The following is a 14,193-nucleotide window of genomic DNA, read 5'->3' as shown; positions in this document are numbered from 1 at the left end:
AACTACTGGTGGTCGCCAGAGGGAGGTGAAGGGTGGGAGAAAATGAAGTGGAAGGAGAAGGTAAAACACAACTTAAAAATGTGCATACAAAGGATGCTTGTTCAACTATTATTTGTAATAGCAAAAAATATACCAGCAGCCTAAGATTTCAATGAAAGGAAATAATTTAAACACTGGTATATCCCAGGGCACTTGGGTGGCTAAGTCGGTTAAGCATCCAACTCCTGATTTGGGCTCAGGTCATGAGGTCACGGTCATGAGCTCAAGGCCCAAGCCTGGTTCCACACTCAGCAGGGAGTCTGCTTGAGATTTTCTAGTCCTCTCCCTCTGGCCCCTCCCCCACTTGCATGCACAAGCTCGTGTTCTAAAATAAATAAAAATTAAAAACAAACAAATAGGGGTGCCTGGGTGGCTCAGTGGGTTAAAGCCTCTGACTTCGGCTCAGGTCATGATCCCGGGGTCCTGGGATCCAGCCCCAAATCAGGCTCTCTGCTCAGCAGGGAGCCTGCTTCCACCTCTCTCTCTCTCTGCCCGCCTCTCTGCCTACTTGTGATCTCTGCCTGTCAAATAAATAAATAAACTCTTTAAACAAACAAACACTGGTGTATCCCCATAAAATATTATTTAGTCAGTTACTATTTTTTAAGATAAATATATACTGATATGTTTATAATACAGTAGTGAAAAACAACATATACAAAGTGATTCCATTTTCCTAAGTGTTTTAAAATTAATTGTACCAGGTTTCAGCCTCCCATTAATGTCAAACTTCCGTTCTTAGTCAAATTATTATGGCCTAAGACAGAACTGGCTTAAATGTTAGTTATTAGTTCCCCTCAAGTCATTTGTGTCCTGAAAAAAAAGATGTCTCACCTAATAGCCAGTCTAGGGGCACTTGGGTGGCTCAGTCGGTTGAGCCTTCAACTCTGGGTTTTAGCTCCCATGGGTTATGAGACTGAGCCTCAAGTTGGCTCCATGCTCAGTGGGGAATTTTCCTTTCCTTTCTCTCTCCATCTGCCCCTCCCCCTACTTGTGTGCACCCTCTCTCTCTAAAATAAATCTTTAAAAAAAAAAAAAAAAAAAAAAGGTCACCAAGTCTCTCAGCTATATTCACAATGCAGGATCCATCTTCCTGCTCTCATTCTCACTTTGTATATCAACACTGCCATAAAGCCACATTAAGAAACCTCCCAGCTGCCTATGCTCTCTTGAAAATGCCAATGTCAGAACCAAAAGGCCCTAAGTTTCCAAACCATAGGAGAAAATGGCTTCCTTCCTTCATTCAGAAGTTCCCAAAGCTGCCAAGAGAAGCAAGGAGATGATAGAGAAAGGGTGAGGGGTTTGTGCTAGCAACCTTGATGGTCCGGTAGGACCAGCCAAAAATACACTGTTACACATATGTTTGCCAAGAAAAAGGTCTGAAAGGTTTTGCACCAAGTTGTCAATAATGGTTATCTTTTAGTATTCTGGAAGTCTTTTCTTATCTATGATTTAAAAATTTTCTTCAATGACCAGTTTGTTTTCGAGGCAAAAAATTTTTTCAATTAAAAAACTAAATAAGTAGGAAATACATTACTGAGAACCATTTCCTTAAATAGTAAACTGTAAGAAAAATTTCTGACAAATATTCACAGTTCTCTGTCCTCTAATTCTGCCCCCAGTGCTAAGGTTCCTCCTGTCCCATCATTACTTACATTCCTGAAGACATTCCGTGTCTGTGCAGTAGGACTGGGACTGCCTCAACTACAATGAATAAGAAGAAAGGAAAGTTAGCCATTGGACTTAACCAAAAAGGGATAATCTTTATTAGAAAAGCCATGTTTTATTTTTTAATGAATGTTACCATACTAGATATACTGTACCTGCAGAATTAAATACTAACAAACACCACACTGAAGAGTAGTCCAGCTTTGGGGGCCTTTTTTCTACTAAAAATAATTTTCAAATATACTGTGATCTAGTGCAGTTCACTTATCTAAATTAAGGAATTTTTTAAAAAAGCACCTGTGACAGGGGGTTGCTGGGGGGAGGTGGGATTGGGAGAGGGGGAGGGGGCTATGGACATTGGGGAGGGGAGGCGAACCATAAGAGACTATGGACTCTGAAAAACAACCTGAGGGTTTTGAAGGGTCAGGGGTGGGAGGTTGGGGGAACAGGTGGTGGGTAATAGGGAGGGCACGTTTTGCATGGAGCACTGGGTGTTGTGCAAAAACAATGAATACTGTTATGCTGAAAAAAATAAATAAAATGGGAAAAAGAAAAATAAAAAAATAAAAAATAAAAAAAGCACCTGTGACAGAGACGCCTACTTCACGTTAACAGACTTCCCAAAGGAAACGCTGTAAACTGTAGACGAAGATGACTAGAAAGACAGTAAACTTGTTAATGAGATTTTTTTCTTACTGAAAATTAGAAGCAGATCGAGAAAAAACAGATTCTACTTGTAGAAAATGTATCTTTGAAAGGAAGCAATCTATTTTTCTCCCTTTTTGCTTGTATTTGGATAAGCAGTGGCTGGATAAATAAGAAACTAATAAAAATGGATACCGCAGGGGTGGAGAGGGGATGGAGGAGTAGATGCTGACAGAGATGAAAGCTGAAGTTTCCAATGTCTCTTTTTCCACAATTTAATTTGGGAACCATGTGCTTATCAATTTTCAAAAGAAAATGTAAAAAGAAAAAAACGATCATAGACATACATCATCCTTTTATGTTCGCCCTATGCTGAGACATTCTAGGATGTTTTGAAACGATAATGTGATAAACCTTAAAATAGAGATGACTATATAGTAAAGAGAACGAGGAGCATGGGACTTTTCAAATCAGTCTGGTTACCCTTTCTGCATTACAGCAGTAACTCAAGACTTACAGTTGCTGGGGGAAAAGCAACAACAGAGTCGTTGTGCTTAGCTGGTTAAGTATGAGCTCTGCAGAAAGACCTGGTCTTTAAGTCTGGATCTGCAACTTTCTAGAGTTTCAAGGTCTTGGGAAAGGTCTTTAATACTTCTAAGCTGGAGTTTCCTCACCCGGTAAATCAGGTATACTGTTACCTATTTTTGAGTACTAGTAAGAATTTAAGAATTAAAACAGATAATGCATGTGAAATGTAGTAACAACCCAAGGAATGTTAGTGATTATTACTACTGTGCCACACCAATTACAACCTCATCTAAGCAATTACTGCAATTAACTACACAAATCATTTTGTAAATTGTTCTCTAAGAGGACTGGCTTGCTTTGGTGTGTACCTCTAAAAGTCATCCTACTTGAATTAAAATGGGAAAACAGATCTTAATGTAAAAATATGCTGTATATCCTAACCCTAAATATGAAAGGAATTAATCAAAAAACTCTTCAAAAATTATACATTCTATGGTCATTTTCAAAAAGACAAAAAACAACAAGTGTTGATAAGGATATGGAGAGAAGGGAGCCCTTGTGCAATGCTGGTGGGAATGTAAACTGGTACAAGCCACTATGGAAAACAGTATGGAAGTTCCTCAAAAAATTAAAAATACAATCACCGGGTGCCTGGGTGGCTCAGTGGTTTAAGCCTCTGCCTTCGGCTCAGGTCATGATCCCAGGGTCCTAGGATCGAGTCCCGCATCGGGCTCTCTGCTTGGCAGGGAGCCTGCTTCCTCCTCTCTCTCTCTCTCCCTGCCTGCCTCTCTGCCTACTTGTGATCTCTCTCTGTCAAATAAATAAATAAAATCTTTAAAAATACAATCACCATATGATTTAGCAATTCCACTTCTGGGTATTTATCTGAAAAAAAGGAAAGTTCTAGTTTGAAAATATATGCACCCCCTATTTCACTGCAGCATTACTTACAATAGTCAAGACATAGAAGCAAGCTAAATGTCTACCAGTGTACAAATGGGTAGGGAAAACGCAGCAAACATACACAATGGGATATTACTCTGCCATTTGCAACCACAAGGATGGACTGGGAAGACATCAGGCTAAGTGAAGGAAGTCACAAAGAAAAACATAAATACTATATGATCTCATTTATATGTGGAATATAAAAACAAAAAGCAAACAGAATTTATGGACATAGAGACCAGATTATTATTTTGCCCAGATGCATCACAGGAATCACTGTGTGTGGCAGCCCTGGCCTGATGAAATGTACTTCTTAAGTAACAAGACCTGAATGCTAAAATGATTCCCTGATCCATGGGCTGCAGACTCCACGGTGTGTTAGCAGGCATGAAAACAACATTCATCTTGTTGGAGATCATCATCACAGCTCTTGAGTAACCAGGTGCGTTGTCCAGGAGCAGTAATAATTTGAAAGGAATCTCTTTTTTACTGAGCAATAATCTCAGCGGGTTTAAAATATTCAGTAAACCATGTTGTGAACAGATGTGCTGTCATGCAGGCTTTGTCGTTCCATTTACAGAGCACAGCAGAACAGAATCAGAATAATTCTTAAGAACCCTAGAATTTGGGGAACAGTAAGCACTTGACTTCAACTTGAAGTTACCACCTACATTAGCCTCTAATAAGACAGTCAACTTGTCCTCTGAAGCCAAGTATTGACATCTTCTCTCTGGCTAAGAAAGTACTAAATGGTGTCTTCTTCCAATAGAAGCTGTTTCACCTTCGTTGAAAATCTAGTGTTAGGGACGCGTGGGTGGCTCGGTCGTTAAGCGTCCACCTTCGGCTCAGGTCATGATCCCAGGATCCTGGGATGGAGTCCCGCATTGGGCTCCCTGCTCAGTGGGAAGCCTGCTTCTCTCTCTCCCATTCTCCCTGCTTGTGTTCCTTCTGTTGCTGTGTCTTCTATCAAATAAATAAATAAAATCTTTTAAAAAAGGAAAAAAGAAAATCTAGGGTTTGGTGTGGTTACCTTCATGACTATCTCAGCTGCAGCTTCGACAGCAACACCAGGGGCTTTACCTTGCACTTTTTGTTATGGAGATGACCTCTTTCCTTAAAACTCATGAATAACCTCTGTTAGCTTCAAAATTTTCTTCTGCAGCTTCTTCACCTCTCTCAGACTTCATGGAATTGAAGAGATTTAGGCTCTTGTTCTGGATTGGGCTTTGGCTTAAGGGAAGATGGTGGCTGGTTGTTCTTCTATCCAGACCACTCAAACTTTACCCATTATCAGCAATAAGGCTGTTTTGCTTTCTAATAATTCATGTGTTCGCTGGAATAGAATTTTTAATTTTCCTTCAAGAACTTTTCTTTTGGGGCACCTGGCTGGCTCAGTGGGTTAAAGCCTCTGCCTTCGGCTCGGGTCATGATCCCAGGATCCTGGGTTCGAGCCCCACATCGGGCTCTCTGCTCAGCAGGGAGCCTGCTTCCCCCTCTTTCTCTCTGCCTGCCTCTCCGCCTACTTGTGATCTCTGTCTGTCAAATAAATAAATAAAATCTTAAAAAAAAAAAAAGAACTTTTGCATTCACAGCTTGGCTAACTGGCACAAGAGGCCTAGCTTTCAGTCCATCTCAGGTGTTGACATGCCTTTCTCACTAAGCTTAATCATTTCTAGTTTTTAAATTAAAGTATGAGATGTGGGACTCTTCCTTTCACTTGAACACTTAGAGGTCATCATAGGGTTATTCACTGAACCAATTTCAACACTGCAGTGTCTCAGGGAATAACGAGGACAGAGGAGAGGGAGAGAGATGGGGGTGGGATAGTCAGTTGGTGGAGCAGTCACGACACACAACATTTATGGATTAAGTTTGCCATCTTATATGGGTGCAGTTCATGGTGCCCCCAAATCAATTATAATAGTAACATCAAAGACTACTGATCACAGATCACCATCATAAATAGTAATAATGATAAGGTTTGAAATTTTACAAGAATTACCCAAATGTGACAGAGAGACACGAAGTGAGCAAATGTAGATAGAAAAATGGTACTGATAAGACTTGGCTCAAGGCAGGGTTGCTACAAACCTACAGTCTGTAAAAAAATGCAGTATGTGAAAAGTGCAATGAAGTACAATTAAAATTAGGTACACCTGTAGGGGCGCCTGGGTGGCTCAGTGGGTTAAAGCCTCTGCCTTCGGCTCAGGTCATGATCTCAGGGTCCTGGGACTGAGCCCCGCATCGGGCTCTCTCCTCAGTGGGGAGCCTGCTTCCTCCTCTCTCTCTGCCTGCCTCTCTGACTACTTGTGATCTGTCTCTCTCTGTCAAATAAATAAATAAAATATTAAAAAAAAATTAGGTACACCTGTAGTTTAACTGAAACATAGCCACACTCATTCATTTACATATTGTCTACGGATGCTTTCACTACAATAGCTGAGGTGAGTATGAAGACATCAAGCCTGAAATATTTACTGCCTTGCCCTTAAATCACTGAACCTAGAAAAAACACATGGGATAAGAGGAAAAAAACAAATATTTCTGTGTAGCTATATAAAAATGTTCATTTAGAAATGGGAGATGCTCATGAACTACATCTACCTAATAATAATAACACAACAGGGGCACCTGGGTGGCTCAGTGGGTTAAGCCTCTGCCTTTAGCTCAGGTCATGATCTCAGGGTCCTGGGACTGAGCGAGGAGCCTGCTTCCTCCTCTCTCTCTGCCTGCCTCTCTGCCTACTTGTGATCTCTGTCAAATAAATAAATAATATCTTGAAAAAAAAATTTAACAATCATTTGTTCACTTACTAATTCAAAATATTTAACGAATGCCTACTATGTGCCATGTTGAGTTCTAGGTACTGAGGATATGGTATGCAAAAGACAAAGTTTCTACTGTTATGGACCATACAGTCTTGGGGGGAAATCAGACAACTGACAAATAAATATATCATAAAAATGTCAGAGAGCCTTGCAGAGAACAAAAACAGGATGGCATTATATCTAAATCCGGCAGCAAGACAGAGGCAGTGAGTCATAAGTGGGTATCTACATGATAGTGAAGGTCAAGGGGATGAGCACTCTGGGCATTCTAGGCAAAGTAAACAATAAGAATGGTGATGAGGAACCACAAAGCTAGTGTGGCTAGAGCATAAGAGCCATGCTACTTATTAGCTTTTGTATTTAACCCCACAACCAAATGCTCTCTACACTCAAATCATCACAGTATGCTATTGATGTCATTTGTCTGACTGCCCCCAAGTCGGAGACATATACCAATATACAACAGATACCTACGTCGTTTGTTCAACAGTGTGGAATTGCAGTACTTTCTCATTATTTTACACCTGAGATATATTTAAATAAAAATAAAAATATTTTTAATATGTTAAAATTGATAAATTATTACTCTTAAAATGACTTATTATAATTTAAATAACATAATTTATATATTACAATAAAACATTATGAATACTTAGAAATTAATGTGGATTAACTCACTGACCCATGTATGCTTTTCATTCTTTTTTTTTTTTTTTAAAGATTTTATTTATTCATTTGACAGACAGAGATCACAAGTAGGCAGAGAAGCAGGCAGAGAGAGAGGAAGGGAAGCAGGCTCCCCGCTGAGCAGAGAGCCCGATGCGGGGCTCGATCCCAGGACCCTGGGACCATGACCTGAGCTGAAGGCAGAGGCTTTAACCCACTGAGCCACCCAGGCGCCCCCCATGTATGCTTTTCTAGTCTTAAAATATGCACACTTTCACATAATCACAATTATGATAACAAATATTAGAAATTTGTATGTACTAAGAACTTTAACTTGTTGTCTTCTTTAATTCTCAACCAAGGGCTGGAGGCAAGTTCTATTTTTGGTATTTTATGAATGGATGAAACCTGAGTTTGTGGAAGGTTAGCTACTTAGTGTGAACTCCAAATTATAAATTTTTTTTACAAAGTCTAAATTCTTTTTTTTTTTTTTTAAGATTTTATCTACCTATTTGAAAGAGAGAGAGAGCAAGTACCAGTGGGGGTTAGAGGGAGAGGGAGAAGCAGGCTCCCCATCAGCAAGGAGCCTAATGTGGGGCTAGATTCCAGGACCCGGGGATCATGGCCTAAGCTGAAGGCAGATTTAGTTTAACCAACTGAGCCACCCAGGCACCCTAAAGTCTAAATTCTTAACACAATTTCATTCTACTTCACAATGTACAAAATTCTGTGCCATAATTTTTGTTAACTGCACTAAAAGAGATCTCTCTGGAGGTACTGGCTGGCTCAGTCCATATAGCAAGTGACTCTTGATAATGAGGTTGTGAGTTCTAAAAAAAAAAAAAAAAAGAAGAAAAAGTGCCACAGGAAGAAAGAGTAGGCCTCCCTTTAAGACTATGATTAAAAATAGTAATGTAGGGGCACTGGGGTGGTTCAGTGGGTTAAAGCCTCTGCCTTCCGCTCAGGTCATGATCTCAGAGTCCTGGGATCGAGCCCTGCTTCGGGCTCTCTGCTCAGCAGGGAGCCTGCTTCCCTTCCTCTCTCTGCCTGCCTCTCCGCCTGCTTGTGATCTCTGTCAAATAAAAAATTAAAAAAAAAAAATCTTAAAAAAAAAATAGTAATGTACAGGGCACCTGGGTGGCTCAGTGGGTTAAGCCTCTGCCTTCGGCTCAGGTCATGATCTCAGGGTCCTGGGATCGAGCCCCGCATCGGGCTCTCTGCTCAGTGAAGAGCCTGCTTCCCCCTCTCTCTCTGCCTGCCTCTCTGCCTCCTTGTAATCTCTGTCAAAGAAATAAAATCTTTAAAAAAAAAAGTAATGTACAATTTGTCCTGCTATATAAGTTTTAGAAAATTAATTCACATATAATTGGTAAAAAGAGAAATTATGCCAGTTTAACGTGGAAGCTATGTTGGTTCATAAGAAGTGATTTTTCCTAGGTAAAGGCGGCCAGAAGAGTGGGAGTCAAATGCTTTTCAGCAAGAAAGGATAAACCCTATGGCTTATGCTGTGCAGACAGGAGCTCCCTGAGCTTTAAGAAAATTAAAAATGAGTGCCTGTGGGCATGTGCACAAGCTCACACACACACACACACACAACCAAGAATGAGAAGAATTTATTCACTGGAAGCCTGGCTGAGTGCAGCGAAACTTTGGAACATTCCACCAAGAGCTGTGGTGGGATCCTGCTCTTCTGACCGGTCTTTGAGTTTGCGGTGACACTCTCCATGTTCACAAGGAGGCAATACTGCAGGCTCTGAATAATGAATGAGGTGCCAAAGTATCACGACCACATTCCTAGTCCAGCACTTAGCGTGCTTCCAAAACAGGGTTTTGGAATATATTTATATCTATACCTATGTCTACAACCAGTGTTCAGATTCAAACACCTATCCTGAATACATTACAATCTTAAAAAAATTCAAAAACCATGTATTTAGTACAACAAGAGGATCTCACTGTTTTGATGGAACTCTTTAAACAAAGGCCTAATTTACAATACATCTCAGTTTTCTTTTGACTTATTTGAGGAACACAGTGGTACTACTGATGCTAATTTTGGCTACTCCAAAAGGAAACTATTTGTGAAAGCAAATAGAAGGAAACCAAGGATAATATGTGAAGGAAACAGAAATGCCAGTATCTATAGGATGGTCATGGACTTCAAATATTTTCTGTACTACAATGGAGGGGATGAGGAGGGAACCAAGTGCGGATTATCTATAGCCAATAGTTCCTGTCCTGGTAAACTTTCGTGTTAACGTTGATCCCAGGATCCCAGAAAAGAAGTAAAAGTAGATTTAGATCTCTCCACCTAACTAGGATGGTCATGGAAAGTTCTTGAAGTGAGTCAGCTTCAAAATCACAGACATCACAGTTATGAGTACAATAAATATATTTCTTCACTGGGGAAAAAGGCGGAAAACAGGGATTAAGAGAGATTGAAAGAGGAGTATCTGGGTGGCGCAATTGGGAAGTGTCTGTCTTTGGCTCAGATCATGATCTCTGGGTCCTTAGTTTGAGCCCTGCATTGGCTCCCTGCTCAGCGGGAAACCTGCTTTCCTTTCTCCCACCCCTGTTCCCTCTCTTGCTCTTTCTGTGTCAAATAAATAAAATTAAAAAAAAAAAAAAAAAGATACCTGGCACACAGATTTCATGTTAGCGGACATTAAAGAATCTAAAATAGTCTGTTAGGATATCCCAGAAGCCTAACAGAATACCTTCACTGTCGGAGGTCTATGGAAAAAATGTAGACCAAAGAGAAGATTCTAATGACAAAAAGCAGGTAAGTGGATCTTCTATGAGCAATCTTACTTTGGAAAAAAATTATTGAAAAGAATTACAAAGAACAGTCTCTTTTTGGAGTTTTCAAAATGTACCCGTTATGGAGACTGGATGTACCCCAACTTCATTAGGCTGAAGCCCTAAATCCCCAATGTGATGGTATTTGGAAGCAGGGCCTTTGGGAGGTAATTAGGTTTAAAGGAGGTCGTAAGGGTGAAGCCCTCATGATGGGATTAGTGCCCTAGAAGAAGAGACTGGAGCCCTCATTCTCTCCATGCTATGTGAGGAGGATACAGCAAGAAGGCAACCATCTGCCAACCAAGTAGAGTTTTCACCAGACCCCAAATCTGTGTGCACTTGATCTTGGACTTTCCAGACTCCAGAACTGTAAGAAATAAATGTTTGCTGTTCAAGTCACCTGTTTGTGGTAAATTGCTATAGTGGCCCGAACTAAGTACCTAAACAAGAAGTTATTTACTATTTTCCTATGTCTGCTCAGGAACCACAAACATACTGGAAGTCCCCTCCCATCCCATGGACAGGAGCTGCCTATGCACTGGTAAATGGAAGAGTGGTTAAAAGTGAAGCTTTACTTGAAGTCAGAGATATTCAGGTTCAAACTCTGTGTCTGTTACTTTCTATAAAGTTTCAAACTATAAAAGACGTAAATATGACCTACCGATGTCACTGGGTTGCTTCGTTAACTGTCCCAGATATCCAAAGAATTAAGAGACCTCAGACCAGAATGGGGAGATAGAGTTTACTGAGGAGATACTAAGTATAGTACATTTTCAAGAGAGAAAGTGAGCAAGAGTGGCAATGGCTCCAAGAAGCTCTAGCTGCATTAAGCCTGCTTTCTGTATATGTAAATTTGGCTTTGACTGACATTTTTGACTGACAGCTGGTGGTTATATAACATTTTGGCTTCTACGCATCCGCCTACCCATGATGCATTCTGTTATAACTCTATTTACTTACGCCTTCCATATTCTTGAGTTTCTAGTGAGTATTTGCCTGGACCTCAGGGCAAGCTGCACCTTCTGTGTGCCTGCTCAGCTCCTGGAGGTCCTCTTGCCGCTTCTGGGCCAGCTCCATGGCTAGGCCTCTCCTGCTCTGTTAGCCCTTGGAGGTGGCTGTGAAGGTGTGGCTGTTAACCCTTAGGGATGGCTGCAAGGGTATGGCTACCATGGGCTTTCTCTCTCCTTGCTCAGACCTAACTACCCTAACTACCTTCCTAACATTATGAACCTTAAGGCATCGTGAGGATTAAATGATATAATTAAACATATATAAAGTAAAATATGTATATAAAAAACCCAGTTCATGGCCCAAAGGATTATGTTTTTAGGTCACAGCATCACAGCAAATAATATACAGGCAAGAGAGAAAATGTTCTTTTACTATACAACAGGGCTGCTTGTCTGTGAAATAAGCATGCTCAAATTTATCACTACTATTTTTTTTAAAAAAATGAAACTCTAAAACCAACAACAAAGTACTTTCAAAGCAATGACTAAACAGTTGGGTCAATGTCTTCTCTCGCCAGCCCTCATACAGCTCACAGTTGTAAGGCTGGCTTGAAAATATCCAAGCAGGGAGATTCCTGCGGCTTTCCTCAAAATATCAATACAGAACACTTCCTACATCCTAATGGGGCTCAGTAATGTTCTAGTAGTTCTTAGGGAAAGAGCAGTGACCAAAATGGACAAAAGCCTACCATACAATAACTCTTTTTTAACATTCTGGGTAATATATTCCAGACACACGCATTCGTAATATAGTTTATCCTTGAACACAGTGAGTAGGGATGTTGGCCCCCCACCCCAAATCCATGTATTAAGTTTTTACTCCCCCCAAACTTAACTATTAATACACTACTGCTGACTGAAAGCCTTATCCATAACAGCTGATTAACACATATTTTGTATGCTATCTGTATCATATACTGTATTCTTATAATAAAGCAAGCTAGAGAAAAAGAAAATGTTAATGACAAGAGAAAACATGGTATGGTTTTCTCTTGATGCATCTATCAAAAAAAACCGTGGGTATATGTGGACCCACACAGTACAAACCCATGTTGTTCAAGGGTCAATTGCATATATGTATGTGTATATAATTTTACAAAACAACCCTCTCCATGTAATCTTGCTATCTTTTTTGCCATATTCAACAATCAGTCACAAATCTTTTTTTAAAAGATTTATTTATTTTAGAGCACACATGCATGGGAGGGGGAGGGACAAGGAGAGGGTGAGAGAAAGAGAGAGAAGCAGACTCCATGCTGAGTGTGCGGTTCAATCCCATGACCCTGAGATCACGACCTGAGCTGAAACCAAGAGTCAGACACTTAACCAACTGAGCCACCCAGGTGTTCCCAGTCACAAATCTTTTAATGTCCAAAACCAGCTCTATGTAACTTTTAATGTTGCACAGTATTCCATTTAATTACATCATTTCCCAATTTATACATGAACGTTCCTATAAATACATTCTTACTCCTTAATTAGTCTCTTTAGGATAAGGAGAGAAATTGTTAGAATAAAGGTATACACATTTTAAGTTTTCATACACATTATCCAATTACAGGAGGGATACTTTAAAGAAATGACAAAATACAAAAAAAGAAGGTTCAATTCAAATATTTCTATATAATCACCCCACTGCAGAAGTCCAATGTTTCAACTGGGAGATCATCTAGAACCTAGTACTTTGATCATACTTAGTTCTTTTTTTTTTTTATTTAAGATTTTATTTATTTATTTGAGAGAGCACGAGCAGAGGGAGGAGCAGAGGGAGAAGCAAACTCCCCACTGAGCAGAGAACACGTTGCGGGGCTCCATCCCAGGACTCTGGAATCATGACCTGAGCCAAAAGCAGACACTTAACTGACTGAGACACCCAGGTGCCCTTGATCACACTAAGTTCTTAATGACTAAGTAGCATCTCTACATATTTTCCTGTAACATTAACAAAAATAACTTGTGGCAACCACAATAATCCATGCGCCTTTCAAGCCTGAAGACTTCAAATAGCTGAGTTAAAGGGAAGTCTGAATATTTTGAAAATATTTTTTTAAATGTCTAAACACTAATAGGTTGGGTTTCTTTGCCCAAATGATATACTTTCTCCAAGCCTACAAAATATCTTCTGATTTTGAGTTTAATTAATTTATTGAACCAAAATCAATACACAACTTAAAGCCACTGACAAGGGAACAAGGAAATTCATATGCTATACCCTGATGGTACAAGTGATTTTGATTTTATACCTATATAAGGATAGTTAGATAGATATGTAAATCTGTAAAGATACATAAATGCATAAGATATGTGACTGGGAAGTCCACAAACTAAATGCAACCCCTAGCGAAGCAAGTAATAGTGACCATGGGGTCAGAGCTGAGGGGTAGGCCACAGGAAGTTGCCAAAGTCAAAAGATTTTGACTTTTTGCTCTATTTTTCTATATTATTTCAAATATTCACAATTTTAATATTTACCTCTTGTGTTTCTGAAAGAGAAAATTCCAATACCATTACACTGTTAAAAATGTTGAAATCTTAATCCTTAATGTGCTAGTATTTGGAGGAGGGGATTTTCAGAGGTGATTAGATCATAAGGATGGAGCCCTTATGAATAGGACTAATGTCATTTTTTTTCATTTTTTTTTTTTTTTAATTTGAGAGAGAGAGAGAGAGAGAGAGTGTGCGCATGAGCACTGGACAGGAGAGGGTCAGAGGGAGAAGCAGACTCCCCACTGAGCGGAGAGCCTGATGCAGGCTTGATCCTGGGACTCTGGGATCATGACATGAGCTGAAAACAGACGCTTAGCCAACTGAGCCATCCAGGTGCCCACAATGAATGTCCTTTTAAAAGAGACCCCAGAATACTCTTGCACTCTCTCTACCATGGGAAGATCCAACCAGAAAACAGAGGTCTGCCACCTGGAAGAGGGCTCTCACCAGAACCCAACCATGTTGGCATCTAATCTTGGAACTTCCAAGTCTCCAGAACTGTTAAGGATAAATGGCTGCTGTTTATAAGCCACCCAGTCTATAGTATTGCTGTAGAAAACTAAACTAAGACATTTGCT

The 14,193-nt window shown here is 40.0% G+C and overlaps 1 protein-coding gene across 2 annotated transcripts in view; it reads right to left on the bottom strand.

Moving 5' to 3' along the window:
• The window catches only part of SMIM14 (small integral membrane protein 14), an 88,919-nt gene that overhangs the window by 26,790 nt on the left and 47,936 nt on the right, over positions 1-14,193 (bottom strand). For both annotated transcript variants that reach the window (XM_045997100.1, XM_045997099.1), the window contains exon 3: positions 1,695-1,743. In XM_045997100.1, coding sequence (XP_045853056.1) covers positions 1,695-1,743 — 49 coding nt within the window. The remainder of the gene's footprint in view (positions 1-1,694; positions 1,744-14,193) is intronic.

This window comes from Meles meles, chromosome 2, assembly GCF_922984935.1.
Source record: "Meles meles chromosome 2, mMelMel3.1 paternal haplotype, whole genome shotgun sequence".
In the NCBI taxonomy this organism is placed as follows: Eukaryota; Metazoa; Chordata; class Mammalia; order Carnivora; family Mustelidae; genus Meles; species Meles meles.
This window is presented reverse-complemented; position numbering and strand designations above follow the sequence as displayed.